Source organism: Amblyraja radiata, chromosome 32 (genome assembly GCF_010909765.2).
Source record: "Amblyraja radiata isolate CabotCenter1 chromosome 32, sAmbRad1.1.pri, whole genome shotgun sequence".
NCBI lineage: Eukaryota > Metazoa > Chordata > Chondrichthyes > Rajiformes > Rajidae > Amblyraja > Amblyraja radiata.
In genome coordinates this window covers 1,063,122-1,078,937 of record NC_045987.1, presented here as the reverse complement: position 1 = coordinate 1,078,937, position 15,816 = coordinate 1,063,122, and the positions used below count along the sequence as shown (strand labels likewise).

The following is a 15,816-nucleotide window of genomic DNA, read 5'->3' as shown; positions in this document are numbered from 1 at the left end:
AAAGTTGCTCACAGCGCCAGAGACCCGGATTCGATCTTGACTACCGGTGATGTCTGTATGGAGTTTGTACGTTTGCTCTGCGACCGCATGGGGTTTACTCCGGGTGCTCCGGTTTCCTCCAACATTCCAAAGACGTAAGGTTCGTAGGTTAATTGGCTTTGGTAAAAATTGTAAATTGCTCCTAGTGTGTGTAGGATAGTGTACGGGAATCGCTGGTCAGCACGGACTCGGTGGGCTGAAGGGCCTTTCTTCAGCTGCATTGCTCCCCAAACTCATGTCATCTGCTCTACATTCTGTAACTGTTTTACATGTTGTCTTTTCAAATAGATAAGAAATGTCTGTTACAAACAATATCTCAATACTGTTGTCATTTATGGTATATCATGCACTTCAATATTATCCCAGAAAATATCTAAAATGTACATGTACATATGATGTTTCTATAACACTAAAGTGGGTAGTATCATAGACAGTGAAGATGGTTATCAAACATTGCAGCATATTCATGATCAGTGGAGCATGTGGGCTTAGGAGTGGTTAATGGAGTTTAATGCAGATAAGTACGACATGTTGCATGTTTGGAAGTTAAACCAAGGCAGGCTCTTTAGTAAATGGCAGGGCCCTGGGGAGTGTTGAAGAATGGAGGGGTCTGGGAGAGCAGGTACATAGTTTCCTGAAACTGCCATCACAGGTAGATCAGGTGGTCAAGAAGGCTTTCGGTATATTAGCCTTCATCAGTCAGGGCACTGGGTATAGAAGTTGGGATGTTATGTTACAGCTGTACAAGACGTTGGCGAGGCTGCATTTGGAATATTGTGTTCAAGAAGGAACTGCAGATGCTGGAAGATCGAAGGTACACAAAATTGCTGGAGAAACTCAGCGGGTGCAGCAGCATCTATGGAGCGAAGGAAATAGGCGACGTTTCGGGCCGAAACCCTTCTTCAGACTGATGGGGGGTGGGGGGGAGAAGGAAGGAAAAGGGGAGGAGGAGGAGGAGCCCGAGGGCGGGCGGATGGGAGGGTGGGAGGAGACAGCTAGAGGGTTAAGGAAGGGGAGGAGACAGCAAGGGCTAGCAAAATTGGGAGAATTCAATGTTAATGCCATCCGGACGCAAGGTCCCCAGGCGGAATATGAGGTGCTGTTCCTCCAATTTCCGCTGTTGCTCACTCTGGCAATGGAGGAGACCCAGGACAGAGAGGTCGGATTGGGAATGGGAGGGGGAGTTGAAGTGCTGAGCCACCGGGAGTTCAGGTAGGTTATTGCGGACTGAGCGGAGGTGTTCGGCGAAACGATCGCCCAACCTCCGCTTAGTCTCCCCGATATAAATCAGCTGACATCTAGAGCAGCGGATGTAGTAGATGAGGTTGGAGGAGAATATTGTGTTCACTTTTGGGTCACTCTGCTATAGGAAGGATGTCATTCAGCTGAAAAAAGTGCAGAGAAGATTTACAAAGATGTTGCCAGGACATGAGAGCCTGAGTTAAAAGGATGGGTTGGGCAGTCTAGTACTCTATTCGTTGGAACGCAGGAGGATAAGGGGCGGGATCTTAGAGAGGTGTACAAATCATGAGGGGAATAGATAGGGTGAATGCACAGAGTCTTTTACCATGGGGAGGAGAATCAAGAACCAGGGGACAAAGGTTTAAGGTGAGAGAGGAAAGATTTAATAGGAACATGAGGGGAATCTTTTTCACACAGTGGGTGGTGGGTGTATGGAACGAGCTACCAGGGGAGATAATCGAGGCAGGTACTATAACAACATTTAAAAAACATTTGGATAGGTACATGGATAGAAAAGGTTTAGAGGGATATGGGCCAAACACAGGCAGGTGGGAAAAGCGAAGCTGGGGATCTTAGCCAGCATGGATATGTTGGGCCAAATGGCCTGTTTCCATGCTGTATGACTCAACATATAATATCTCAATATAGCTGTCATGTATGAGAAAATGTCCTAACCTTTAATTAAACTGCAGAAAATATCTAAACTCATGCAATGCAATCAGGTAGGTGAAGTATGAAACATTGTGATACGCTGAAAGCCGACTTAACGTAAATAGGCATAGATAAGTCATGACTCTAAAACTATCTTCAAGAGCACAACCCCTCAAAGTTACAGGTATGTATTTGTTTCATATCTGTATTTTATTCTGCTGATTATGAATTCCATCCTTCCTGAGGTCATCTGTTGCCAACCCTGTTTTGTTTGGCCTTCTCTATCTTTCAGTCTGGAGAAGAGTTTCAACCTAAATCATCACCAATTCCTTTTCTCCAGAGATGCTGCCTGTCGAGCATGAAGCCAGGGACACATATTCAAGGGACAAGAGTTTACATATTCTGTTGTGCTGCTGCAAATAAGAATGTCATTCTTTTATCTGGGACACATGACAACAGAACACTCTGAACTGACTCTTGAAGATAGACACAAAATGCTGGAGTAACTTAGCGGGACAGGCAACATCTCTGGAGAGAAGGAATGGATGACATTTTGGGTCGAGACCCTTCTTCAGACCCGGGCATCAGGCCACACGGGCGGGGAGGGGTATGGAGAGAGAGAGAGGGAAAGCAAGGGTTACTTGAAGTTAGAGAAATCAATCCGCTGTTCCTGATCTGGACTCCTATGTATCGGTAATACCACACGCAGGCTCGGCGATCGTTTTGCTGAACACCTCCGCTCAGTCTCCATAAACCTACCTGATCTCTCGGTTGCTAAACACTTTAACTCCCCCTGCCATACTGACCTCCTCCACCATTAGAGTGAGGCCCAATGCAAATTGGAGGAACAGCACCTCATATTTCACTTGGGCAGCTCACACCCCAGCTCCATGAATATTGAGTCTGAAGAAGGGTTTCGGCCCGAAATGTTGCCTATCTCCTTCGCTCCATAGATGCTGCTGCACCCGCTGAGTTTCTCCAGCATTTTTGTGTACCTTCCATGAATATTGAGTTTTCTTTGAGCTGCATCTCATTTGATCTGTTGTTTTACATAGAAACATAGAAATTAGGTGCAGGAGTAGGCCATTCGGCCCTTCGAGCCTGCACCGCCATTCAATATGATCATGGCTGATCATCCAACTCAGTATCCCGTACCTGCCTTCTCTCCATACCCTCTGATCCCCTTAGCCACAAGGGCCACATCTAACTCCCTCTTAAATATAGCCAATGAACTGGCCTCGACTACCCTCTGTGGCAGAGAGTTCCAGAGATTCACCACTCTCTGTGTGAAAAAAGTTCTTCTCATCTCGGTTTTAAAGGATTTCCCCCTTATCCTTAAGCTGTGACCCCTTGTCCTGGACTTCCCCAACATCGGGAGCAATCTTCCTGCATCTAGCCTGTCCAACCCCTTAAGAATTTTGTAAGTTTCTATAAGATCCCCTCTCAATCTCCTAAATTCTAGAGTATAAACCAAGTCTATCCAGTCTTTCTTCATAAGACAGTCCCTGACATCCCAGGAATCAGTCTGGTGAACCTTCTCTGCACTCCCTCTATGGCAATAATGTCCTTCCTCAGATTTGGAGACCAAAACTGTACGCAATACTCCAGGTGTGGTCTCACCAAGACCCTGTACAACTGCAGTAGAACCTCCCTGCTCCTATACTCAAATCCTTTTGCTATGAACGCTAACATACCATTCGCTTTCTTCACTGCCTGCTGCACCTGCATGCCCACTTTCAATGACTGGTGTACCATGACACCCAGGTCTCGCTGCATCTCCCCTTTTCCTAGTCGGCCACCATTTAGATAATAGTCTGCTTTCCTGTTTTTGCCACCAAAATGGATAACCTCACATTTATCCACATTATACTGCATCTGCCAAACATTTGCCCACTCACCCAGCCTATCCAAGTCACCTTGCAGTCTCCTAGCATCCTCCTCACAGCTAACACTGCCCCCCAGCTTAGTGTCATCCGCAAACTTGGAGATATTGCCTTCAATTCCCTCATCCAGATCATTAATATATATTGTAAATAGCTGGGGTCCCAGCACTGAGCCTTGCGGTAACCCACTAGTCACTGCCTGCCATTGTGAAAAGGACCCGTTTACTCCTACTCTTTGCTTCCTGTTTGCCAGCCAGTTCTCTATCCACATCAATACTGAACCCCCAATGCCGTGTGCTTTAAGTTTGTATACTAATCTCTTATGTGGGACCTTGTCGAAAGCCTTCTGGAAGTCCAGATACACCACATCCACTGGTTCTCCCCTATCCACGCTACTAGTTACATCCTCGAAAAATTCTATAAGATTCGTCAGACATGATTTACCTTTTGTAAATCCATGCTGACTTTGTCCAATGATTTCACCACTTTCCAAATGTGCTGCTATCCCATCTTTAATAACTGACTCTAGCAGTTTCCCCACTACCGATGTTAGACTAACTGGTCTGTAATTCCTGTTTAACACCGTTTAACACAGTTTTAACACCTGACTCTCAGTCTGAAGAAGGGTCTCGACCAAAAACGTTACCTATTCCTTCTCTCCACAGATGCTGCCTGTCCCGCTGAGTTACTCCAGCTTTTTGTGTCTATCTTCGATATTCACAGCACTGGGTTGTAAACTGCCCAAGTAGTGTCAAGTGCCCAAGTAGTATTTTATTGTCATATGTCCCAGATACAACAATGAAATTCTTACTTGCAGCAGCAAAACACAATATGTAAACATAGTACAAGTTCAAGTTCAAGTGAGTTTATTGTCATGTGTCCCTGTATAGGACAATGAAATTCGTGCTTTGCTTAAGCACACAGAAAATAGTAGGCATTTACTACAAAACAGATAAATGTGTCCATATACCATGATATAAATATATACACACATAAATATATACACACAGTAAATAATATAATAAATGAGAAAAAAAAGTTGTGTGAGTGTGTACACATACTCACAGATACACATATATATAGATCAAATATATATAGATCATATATATATATACATATATACGCACACATAAAAAAACAAACGATAATAGTGCAATAATAATCAATGTAGTTCAGAGGTTATTAGAGGAAGGGCAGGAGGTTGTTAGAAGAGACACAGACAGAGATATGAAGGGAAATATGAGTGAAGGGTGACAGGGGCAAGAATGCAGCCGCGGGCCGAGCGGCCCCCGGTGTTGGGGGCTTCATGTTACAGCGGGCGGGGTGGGGGGAGGGGGAAGGGGAGTCACTGACCCGCCACTGGATGAGAAGAAATCGACGTCGTCCTCCTCGGCGCCGAACATCGCCATGACAGACGGCGCCGTGTCCGCGTCTCCGCGCCCGCCGGTAGCGTCAGCGTCAGCGTCAGCGTCAGCCCACCCGTCACGTGCTGTCGCAAAGCTGCAGTGACGGCGCCCGCCCGCCTGTGTGTGTCTGTGTACCTGTCTGTGTGTGCACGTGTCTGTCTGTGTGTATCTGTATCGGTCTGTCTGTGGTGTGTCTGTGCATCTGTGTGTGTATCAGTGTGTCTGTGAGTGTGTGTCTGTGTCGGTCTGTCTGTGTATCTGTATGTCTGTCTGTGAGTGTGTGTGTGTCTGTCTGTGTATCTGTGTGTCTGTCTGCGTGTGTGTGTGTCTGTGTATCTGTTTGCAAGTGTGTGTCTGTGTGTGTCTGTCTGCGTGTGTGTGTCTGTAAGTTAGCATTGTTCTCCCTGTGACCCTGCGTGGGTTTCCTCCTGGTGCTCCAGTTTCCCCCGTACACTCCAAAGACATTACAGGGTTTAAGGTTAATTGGATAACTGTAAATTGCCCCTAGAGTACAGGGAGTGGATGAGGGAGTGGGGTGGGGGTCGGGCATATTAAACTAGTGTCAACGGGTGATCCATGTGGAGTTTGTATCTGTCACCCCCCCCCCCCCCCTCTCTTATTTTGCATGGGCAGCTTCCAACCCAGCGGTATGAATTTTGATTTCTCTAACTTCAAGTAACCCTTGGTTTCCCTCTCTCTCTGTCCCTCCCCAACCTAGTTCTCCGACTAGTTTCACTGTCCTTCTCATTAATTTTACGCTTAATATGCCTCGTTGTCATTCTCCCTTCTGCCAACAATGAGCCATTGTACATTTCCTTGATCATCATCTGTAAGATGTATTCAGTTTACCAACTCATCTGAAATATTACAGCACTGCCTCAATGATTAGTATGGCTGTTTTGTTCATGAGTCTGGGATGGAACTTGAACCAAAAGATTCCTACGAGAGTCCTTGGCTGAACCACAGGCGTCTTCAGAAGATAATGAACCAAGTATAATAACACCATTGATAGACATTAAAAAGTTGGAGTAACTCAGCGGGACAGGCAGCATCTCTGGAGAGAAGGAATGGGTGACATTTCTAGTCAAGACCCCTCTTCAGAATGAGAGTCTATGAGAGGGAAACTAGATATGGAAGGGTAAGGTGTGAACGCGACATATCAAAGCACACGACGATCAAGGAAATGTAGAATGGTTCAATGTTCACTGAGGGGAAGGTGACAACGAGGCATGTAAACAGTAAAATTAATCAGGACAGTGAAACTCGGAGAACTAGGGAGGGGGTGGGATGGAGAGGGAGGGGATGCAAGGGTTACTTGAAGTTAGATAAATCTTCTTCAGAGGAAGGGTTTCGGCCCGAAACATTGCCTATTTCCTTCGCTCCATAGATGCTGCCGCACCCGCTGAGTTTCTCCAGTACTTTTGTCTACCGAATAATTATGCTGGTCAGGGGGGGGGGGGGGGTGGATAGATTGCATTTCAGGTCGGGTCCTCCCATCTTCCTCCAGTTTAAATTCCATTTGGAATATTTTGGAGGACCAAGAACCTCCCTTCTCACCTCCCTCCTCTTCCCTCTCCTCTTTCCTCCCCTCTCCCTCCTTCCTCACCCCCTCTCTCTCCCTCCCTCCCTCCTTCCCTCCCATCTCTGTCCATCTCTCGCTCCCTCTCACCACCCTCCCATCTTCCTCCGATGACGTTCGGGCCTTCGGGCAGGCAAGGAGTAGCCGCCCACGTGGTGCCCGAGTGACCCACGTGGCAGCGTGCTGCCCGCGTAGTGACGTCAACGCGTAGCTCCCGCCCCCTGGGTGACAGCGTGCTGCCCGCGTAGTGACGTCAACGCGTAGCTCCCGCCCCCTGGGTGACAGCGTGCTGCCCAAAGTTTGGTGCTGCCCCGCGTAGTGACGTCAACGCGTAGCTCCCGCCCCCTAGCTGTGGCAGCGTGCTGCCCGCGTAGTGACGCAATCACGCCCCCCCCCCCCCCCGACGTGCAGTGAGGAGGACGTGGTCAGTGTGGGTCCGAGCGCCGGCTGAGGGAGGGAGGGAGCGGGCGGAGAGCGGCCGGGGGCGAGGTAAGGTAAGGTAAGGTCACCCTCCCTCCCTGAGGCCCAGGCCCGGCCTGTCCGCGGTTACAGAGGGCAGGAGAATGGGGTTGAGAGGGAAAGGCAGATCAGAGCCACGATTGAATGTGTAGGAAGGAACTGTAGGTGCCGGTGTACACCGAAGATAAACACAAAGTGCTGGAGTAACTCAGCGGGGACAGTGGAGATAAGCAATAGGTGACGTTTTGGGCCGAGACCCTTCTTCAGATTCACCGAAGATAGACACAAAATGAGTGTGAAGAAGGGTCTCGACCCGAAACGCCAGACATTGCTTCTCTCCACAGATGCTGCCTGTCCCGCTGAGGTATTCCAGCTTTTTGTGTCTGTACATGATTAAATGGCGGGTTGGGGGGGCAGCCTCGATGGGCCGAATGGTCCAATTCCTGGAACTCATGACCTTGGCTGAGTACGTGGAGGCCGAAGCGCCCACCTAGTGTCATGTCCTTTGATGTCCCCACATTACGGGCAGTTTGCCCTCTCCAGCAGCTTTCAGTCTGGAAATGTGGTGTAAAGTTGCTTTAGAGGTGGCCTGAGGTCGCTGGTGGAAGCTGCACACTTTCTCCTGATTTGGGTTATGTGAAAGACAGACACAAAAAACTACATCTACAGTTCAAACAGCTTTCTGCAGTTCCTCCTTACACATTTGGATTATGCAATGTCTTCGGAGGACAAACTGCAGATACATTACTTTTTAAAATGTAAAAGGAGAAAATGCTGAATAAACGAAGCAAGGCTGGCAGCAGTGTGAGGGCAAAACAGTTAACAGCACAAATTGAACACCTGTTCATCAGATCAGAGAAAATACAGAAATCAGACTTTTTGTGTGTTATCTTTTTGCATAGGAATAGTGTCTGTACATGAGCCTTCTTCATCACAAACGAAAAAATGTGCTTTTTAATGATAAAGTGATGGTAGTCACTTATAGCGTGGAGAATATGCACCAGTAAACTCGCAGCAAGTCCAATAATCAGCAAAGTATTAGTTTTACTGTTTTCATAATTTTTGTTGGTTAAGGGATATTGAGCAGTGAACATGAGAATTCTGCCTCTTTGGATGATCATGTAGGACCTTTGTGTCAACGTGCGTGTCAACATTTCCAATGCTTCCTCTCAGACATAGACATTCCAAATAGCAGCATTCCTCTCCCCTCACTCCATCTCCCACATGCCTAGTGAATACCGGTGAGAAATGACAATTTAGGATCCTGTTCCTATCTCTTGGCTTCACGCTTAGTTATGGATCAGCTCAACCCCTGATTGTTAGATATACGAGCAGAATTAGACCATTCAGCCCATCGAGTCTACTCAGTCATTCAATCGTAGTTGATCTATTTTCCATCTCAACCCCATTCTCCAGAGCCATCAAATACTCATACGTTAACCCAATCATCCCCAGGATCACCCTCTGGAACATTTTTTTTAGTTTAGAGAAACAGCATGGAAACAGGACCTTCGGCCCACCGATTCTGCGACGACCAGCAATCCCCGCACAAAAACACTATCCTGCACACACTAAGGACAATTTTACATTTATAGCAAGCCAATTAACCTTCAAACCTGTATGTCTTTGGCATGTGAGAGGAAACCGAAGCTCTCTGAGAAAACCCACGGGGAGAATGTATAAACTCTGTACAGACAGCACCCGTAGTCAGGATGGAACCCGGGTCTCTGGCGCTGTGAGGCAGCAACTCTACTGCTGCGCCACCGTGCTGCTCTATTGTTCCCAATTCAATAATATTCGGAGAAAATATTTATTTCCAGACCAAGTTCAGGCCTGTGATTTTTTTTAAAAAATGTTTTGTTTTTAAGGCTATATTTAATTACTGACTCCATTTCTATACACGTTATGTTTTCTCATGTAGGCCTGTTGTGTTTTAGAAATATCACCAAAATATTCAAGAGGTATGATAATGAATGGTCTTGTCGATTGTAGATGCAATTGGATTGAGCAAGTCTAGGTTTTCACCTCCACATTCCAAACTTATTGTTGTGCTTACGATATAAACCTCTGTGGCTGGTGCAGGATAAATGGTGTACTTGCTAATCTTGTGATTGTAGCATTCAATTAGTGTAATTAATATGGATCATGCTCACACAAATAGAATCCTGGTAACCTGTTCAATGTTATATTATGGTCTCCCAAGATACAGTGTAAATAAAACACCTTGACTTTCCTGCTGTCATTATTTATTCTTTGTTTACTGAATACTTTCTTACTGAGTCAAATCTAAAGACCAGCTTAAGTCTGTCATCTTTAAACAAAAGCATCTCAACATACCAGAAATATAACAATTTCTTTAGCACCTCTATCCATCTGTGTTGTGTGTTTTTACGAATTATTGAGTCAGGATCGTTGTGAAAATTGCAGAGAAAGAATTGACATTAGTAAAGTAACTTATCCCTTTAGTATTTAAATAGACTGGAAAATATTGTTACTTACAGCGGTGTTGAACTCTACTACTTACTAATGTTGGGTCGGGAACTTAAATCTCATGACTTCTGAAGTCCACGATTCCCTTGGTTGTCATATGCCTGTATCTTGGAACAAGTACTGTTTTAGATTTATTAGACTGTCATCTGAATTTTTGAAAGCTAAACTATTGAGAGAGATGATGCAAACTAGCTGTTGTACAACCTGAAATTATTGATCTTGCAGAGAAGCTGATTAGTGCCCTGAGACAGTAGGGATAATCAGTGGGTTCTTTAATTGCTGTGTGTCTTACAAGAAGCTGGTGGTATTAACTATTCATCATATTTATTAATAACCAAGATTATGGGGATTGTCATGTTTTCAGGTACAAAAACTTCATTGGTGTCTTAAGCAATGCAGTTGGAAGTATAAAAATACTAGATAAAGTGAATTGTTTAAGAAGGAACTGCAGATGCTGGAAAATCAAAGGTAAACAAAAACGCTGGAGAAACTCAGCGGGTGAGGCAGCATCTATGGAGCGAAGGAAATGGGCAACGTTTTGGTTCGATGGGAGGGGGAGTTGAAGTGCTGAGCCACTGGGAGATCAGGTTGGTTATTGCGAACCGAGCGGAGGTTTCTGGGGGTCAACATCTCCGATGACCTCTCTTGGACCCATAATACCTCAACACTGGTCAAGAAGGCTCACCAGCGTCTCTTCTTCCTGAGGAGATTAAAGAAGATCCATCTGTCTCCTCATATTCTGGTGAACTTCTACCGCTACACCATCGAGAGCATCCTTACCGTATCATAGTATGGTATGGCAACTGCTCTGTCTCCGACCGGAAAGCACTGCAGAGGGTGGTGAAAACTGCCCAACGCATCACCGGTTCCTCACTCCCCTCCATTGAGTCTGTCCAAAGCAAGCGATGTCTGCGAAGGGCGCGCAGCATCGTCAAGGACTGCTCTCACCCCAGCCACAGTCTGTTTACCCTCCGACCATCCGGGAGGCGCTACAGTTCTCTCCGTTGCCGGACCAGCAGGTCCAGGAACAGCTTCTTCCCTGCGGCTGTTACATTACTTAACTCTGCACCTCGGTGATTGCCAGTCACCCCCCCCCCCCCCCCCCCCCCCCCCCCGGACACTCCTTCCCCCAGAAAAATTGCACTACTACGACTGTATGTACGTATATATATTTATTGCTCATTATTCTATGTTCGCTCTTCTGGGGAGATGCTAACTGCATTTCGTTGTCTCTGTACTGTGCACTGCGGAATGACAATAAAGTCTGAATCTGAATCTGGAGGTGCTGGGTGAAGCGATCGCCAAGCCTACATTTGGTCTCACCAATGTAGAGCAGCTGACACCTAGAGCAGCGGATGCAATAGATGAGGTTGGAGGAGGTGCAGGTGAACCTCTGCTGCACCTGGAACAACTGCTTGGGTCCTTGAATGGAGTCAAGGGGGGAGGTAAAGCGACAAGTGTAGCATTTCCTGCGGTTGCAAGGGAAAGTGCCAGGAGAGGGGGTAGTTTGGGTGGGAAGGGACGAATTGACCATGGAGTTACAGAGGGAGCGGTCTCTGCGGAAAGCAGACATGGGAGGAGATGGGAAGATGTGGCCAGAGGTGGGATCCCGTTGGAGGTGGTGAGAATGTCAGAGGATTATTTGTTGTATGTGACGGCTGGAAGGTGAGGACACGGGGGACTCTGACCTTGTTACGAGTGGAGGGATGGGGAGTGAGAGCAGAGTTACGGGGTATGGAAGAGACCCTGGTGTGAGCCTCATCTATAGTAGAAGAGGGGAACCCCCGTTTCCTGAAGAATGAGGACATGAGGCCCTGGTTTGGAACACCTCATCCTGGGTGCAGATGCGGCGTAGACAGAGGAATTGGGAGTAGGGGATGGAGTCCTTACAGGAAGCAGGGTGGGAAGAAGTGTAGTCCAGATAGCCATGGGAGTCAGTGGGTTTATAGTAGATAAAGTGAATTAGTTACGTTTGGAGAAATATGTAATATTCCATTCTAGACATCAAAGAAAAAGAACAGGGTTATCTTGGGTGGTTTAAAGCTAGCTACATGGGAGTACAAATGGATCTAGGTAAGAAATTTGTTCAAATACTATGGACAGGCACAGAAGATAAACTAAAATGCTACTACATCTTGCCCTTCATATTTAATCCTCATAATTAAAGTAGTAGATGTTGTGTTGCATCTGTACCAATAATGAGAAATGTGGGTGCCATGTCACTATACCCCAACTTTGGAAAGAATAGTGGAAGACCAATCAGAATAGTGTCTCAACAGAAAGGGTCACGTTTTAAGGAGGGAAACTAGGTATGTATTCCCTGGAATTTAGATTTAGGGGATAATATGATCACAGATTTGAAGTGAACTGACTACAGAAATTATTTGCAGCAGTTGTGGTGTCGAACTAGACTGAGAAAGATTAGTGCCAGTTTTTTGAAAAGTAAAATTTGGAAATATTGAAATGTGGAGGTGACACTTCACACAAGATCAATTAATTGTCATTCTGCGATTGCTAAATGTTATTTTCTAAAAGTATTAAGGGATATAGGCAGTGGTACGTGGAGTTAGATTCAATCTCATTAAAAGGTATGACAGGATGTGAATAGCACACTGCTTATGGTTGTGATGGTAAAATATCTACCTCTCTGCCAAGGTAAACTACACTGTTCTTTGTGGGGTGCTCTGCCATTATAAGCAGAGCAATAAAAAAAATAACTGCTGATGTTGGAAATGGGTAGAAATAGACATGTTCAGCAAGTCAGACAGCCTCCATGAAAATGAAAGATGATCAAAGTCGTTCCATGGATACAGTCAGGACTGAATTGAATACTTTATTTCAATTCTATAGTCACTTTATTGTCACATGTGATAAGTTACAATTAAATTCTTTGCTTGCAACTGCAGAGTATTTCCAGCACAATATGATGCTCCTAGCTGCAGGGCTGGTGAAAAATAAATAATTTCATTTATTTATTTGGAGCAGAGTCATTTGGCAAGCGATGGTGAAATATAATTTCAGATAGAAGGAAGTGCTCAAGTATGGAAGCTTGTGTATAACTCGGAGAATGATACCAGATGTTTCTGCTCGTGATTTCCGGTTTATTCTGACTTAAAAGTCAGGATAGATAGAGCTGATAGTGCTATGTGAAATGGATTCCTTATATCACACTGCTTTTCTCCACCCCTGCAGTCGTGTGAACTCCAGGGATGTTGTGCACTTTGGCATGACCAAATATCCATACGCGGGAGGGTCGAAGGAACTGCAAACTTTTTTCAGCATAAACAAGCCTTTGGGCCATTTGTAATTGCAATGTGTGACCCATTACTGTTGTGAGAGTGGATTAGCATGTTGTCAGCTGATTGAGGCTGTGGGCATGGAAAAAATGGAAAAGTTAAAAACAGGAATTTAATGTTTCTTAATAATAGTTGCTTAGTAATAGCATGAATTCATCTTCGTACCAGATAAAAAGCAGATAAGGTGTTTTGTGTATTTTCATAAGTGCTTCATTGTATGAAGGGTCAGATTCCTTTAAGTTTCCAGTGTGTGAGCTTTTCTGTGCTCATTAGTGAGGATGGGGGAAGCCAAGCGGATGGATGGAATGCAGAACACAGCCAAAAAGTGCTGGAAATCCAATGTGAAACTGTCAATGCTGCAAGGAGCAGGTCTAGAAAAACGCTAAACGTTTCAGGCCTTCAATTAAATCTGAAAAAAAAAGTTACGGTTAAAGTTAAGCAGATGCAGAGAAAGGGGGGTGGAGGAGAGGAATGCCGTGTGTAGTAGCACAAATACTAACCATCTTGTAAGAAATCTACAACTAATGCCATTGCACCACCCGAATCAAACTCAACAAGAAAAAAGTTTGAGGCAAGGTAAATAAAATATTGTGCTTTGCAATCAGCGGAACTACAGGGCAACTGTTTTATTGAGAATTGTGATTGTTTTAAATGAGCCATTTAAGAGGGTAGCTAGAATAGGGATTTGTGGAGAAATAATGTTGCCTTCCAGAATCCACTCGGACTAGCTGGCTAACTAATACATTTATTGAACTTTTATTTATTATGTATTATCTACGTGTATTGTGTTTATAAGCCTGGTATGATGCTGCAATTAAGAATTTGATTATTCGTTGTCAGGATGTAGGGATGTTTCTATGAGTGGGAGAGTCTGGGACCAGAGGCCATAGCCTCAGAATAGGACGTATCTTTAGAAAGATGAGGAGAAATTTATTTAGTCGGAGGTGGTGAATCTGTGGAATTCATTGCCACAGAAGGCTGTGGAGGCCTTCAATGGATATTTTTAATGTGGAGATAGATGATTCTTGATTGGTACGGGTGTCAGGGGTGATGGGGAGAAGGCACGAGGGAGCGGTTGAGAGGGAAAGATAGACCAGCCATGATTGAAAGGCGGTGTAGACTTGATGGGCCAAATGGCTCCTACAACTTATGAACTTATATGACAATTACTGCAACAACCAGGTTCAGGAACAGCTACTTCCCCACAGCCATCAGGCTATTAAACTCGGCTCGGACAAAACTCTGAACATTAAGAGCCAATAATCTGTTTATTTGCACTTTATCAGTTTAATTATTCATGTGTGTATATATTTATGCAATTGTATATGGACACATTGATCCGTTCAGTATTCGTGCCTACTATGTTCTGGTGTGCTAAAGCAAAGCAAGAATTTCATTGTCCTATCAGGGCCACAAGACAATAAAATTCTCTTGAACTCTCTTGAACACATAACTTTCTTGCCGCTTGATGTAAAATTCTGAGGTCCTCGTCCCATTCTGAACCAGGTTCTGTTTGATTGCCCTCCCTGAACTCCCTAGCTTGCATTGGTTCTGTCCATCAGTGCTATTAAAAAAAAAAAACAATCTTTTTTGTTTAAGACAGACACAAGGTGCTGGAGTAACTCAGCGGGTCAGGCAGCATCTCTGGAGAACATGGATAGGTGACGTTTCACAGAGTGCTGGAGTAACTCAGCGGGTCAGGCAGCATCTGTGGAGAACATGGATAGGTGACCTTTCACAGAGTGCTGGAGTAACTCAGCGGGTCAGGCAGCATCTCTGGAGAACATGGATAGGTGACGTTTTGTGTTGGGACCCTTCTTGTCTATTTCTTCTGCAAGCCTGAAGCCATTCCAGCATTTTCATTCTCCTCCAGCCCAGTCGCCTCCATCCAATCTCACTTGACCAATTATAATTATTCAATAATTGTCTGTAATGAACCAGAGGCTTGTTGGAGGGGATGTAGACATCAGACTCTGGGACGGGTCTACCTTCCTCGATTGTGACCCCTGATGGAACCGTCACCCATTGTCCATCCTATGTCTGCTTATGTCCAAATACTCATTTAGTAAGTACATAAACATGACATAACACCATGAAATAAAAGCTAACAATTCCTTTCCCACATTAAGCCTCAATGTTGTATTTTAGTTGATCTGAGAGTTTTCATAATTTTGCTAATGAGTTATTGCTGACTTTTATTTAAAATGCAGCAGTAGTTTGAAGTGAAATCCCGAGGTTCTCTGTAATTGATTAATCTGGAATATAATTATTAAAATAAAGCGTGTCTTTGTTGGGTTAGTGGATATGTTGCAAGCGGCGGAAACTGGGCAGCACTATTAAGTAAGTGCATTAAAATAATGTAACTTCAATGCTGTTACGTTTGACTAGTTTAAAATTTAGCACGCAATAGAAATATATAAAGGTTCAGAGGTCAGTTCATTGTTGCGTGTACCAATTAAGGTACAGTGAAACTCGAATTACCATACAGCCAAACTAAACAAAAAAGCAACAAGACACACAACTACATAAAAGTTAACATAAACATCCACCACAGCGGATTCCCCACGTTCCTCACTGTGATGGAAGGCAATCTTCTTCCTCTTTATTCTCCCACAGTCAGGGCAGTCGAACCATCCACAGTCGGGGCGGTGGAAGCTCCTGCGGACTGGAGCTCCCGAAGTCTGTCTCTAATCAGAGACTGCGAGCTCCATGTTAAAGTTAAAAAAAGTTTCCCCCAAACCCCCCCCCACATAAAACAGGCTAAAGAACAC

General features: G+C 44.9%; 2 protein-coding genes across 7 annotated transcripts in view; one reads left to right on the top strand and one right to left on the bottom strand.

The window, feature by feature from the left end:
* fkbp15 (FKBP prolyl isomerase family member 15) overlaps positions 1-5,279 on the bottom strand; it is a 54,863-nt gene extending 49,584 nt beyond the window's left edge. For 4 of the 5 annotated variants that reach the window (XM_033049435.1, XM_033049436.1, XM_033049438.1 and 1 more), the window contains exon 1: positions 5,169-5,279. In XM_033049435.1, the coding sequence (XP_032905326.1) occupies positions 5,169-5,224 (56 nt within the window). In that variant the 5' untranslated portion in view covers positions 5,225-5,279. The remainder of the gene's footprint in view (positions 1-5,168) is intronic. The other variant, XM_033049437.1, reaches the window with a different exon arrangement.
* A 1,923-nt stretch (positions 5,280-7,202) lies between these two features.
* Positions 7,203-15,816, top strand: part of slc31a1 (solute carrier family 31 member 1) — a 34,045-nt gene continuing 25,431 nt past the window's right edge. Inside the window, exon 1 of one of the 2 annotated variants that reach the window (XM_033049125.1) lies at positions 7,203-7,289. The gene's annotated coding sequence lies outside the window, so the exon portion shown is untranslated. Of the gene's footprint in view, positions 7,295-15,816 lie in introns of both variants that reach the window. The other variant, XM_033049126.1, reaches the window with a different exon arrangement.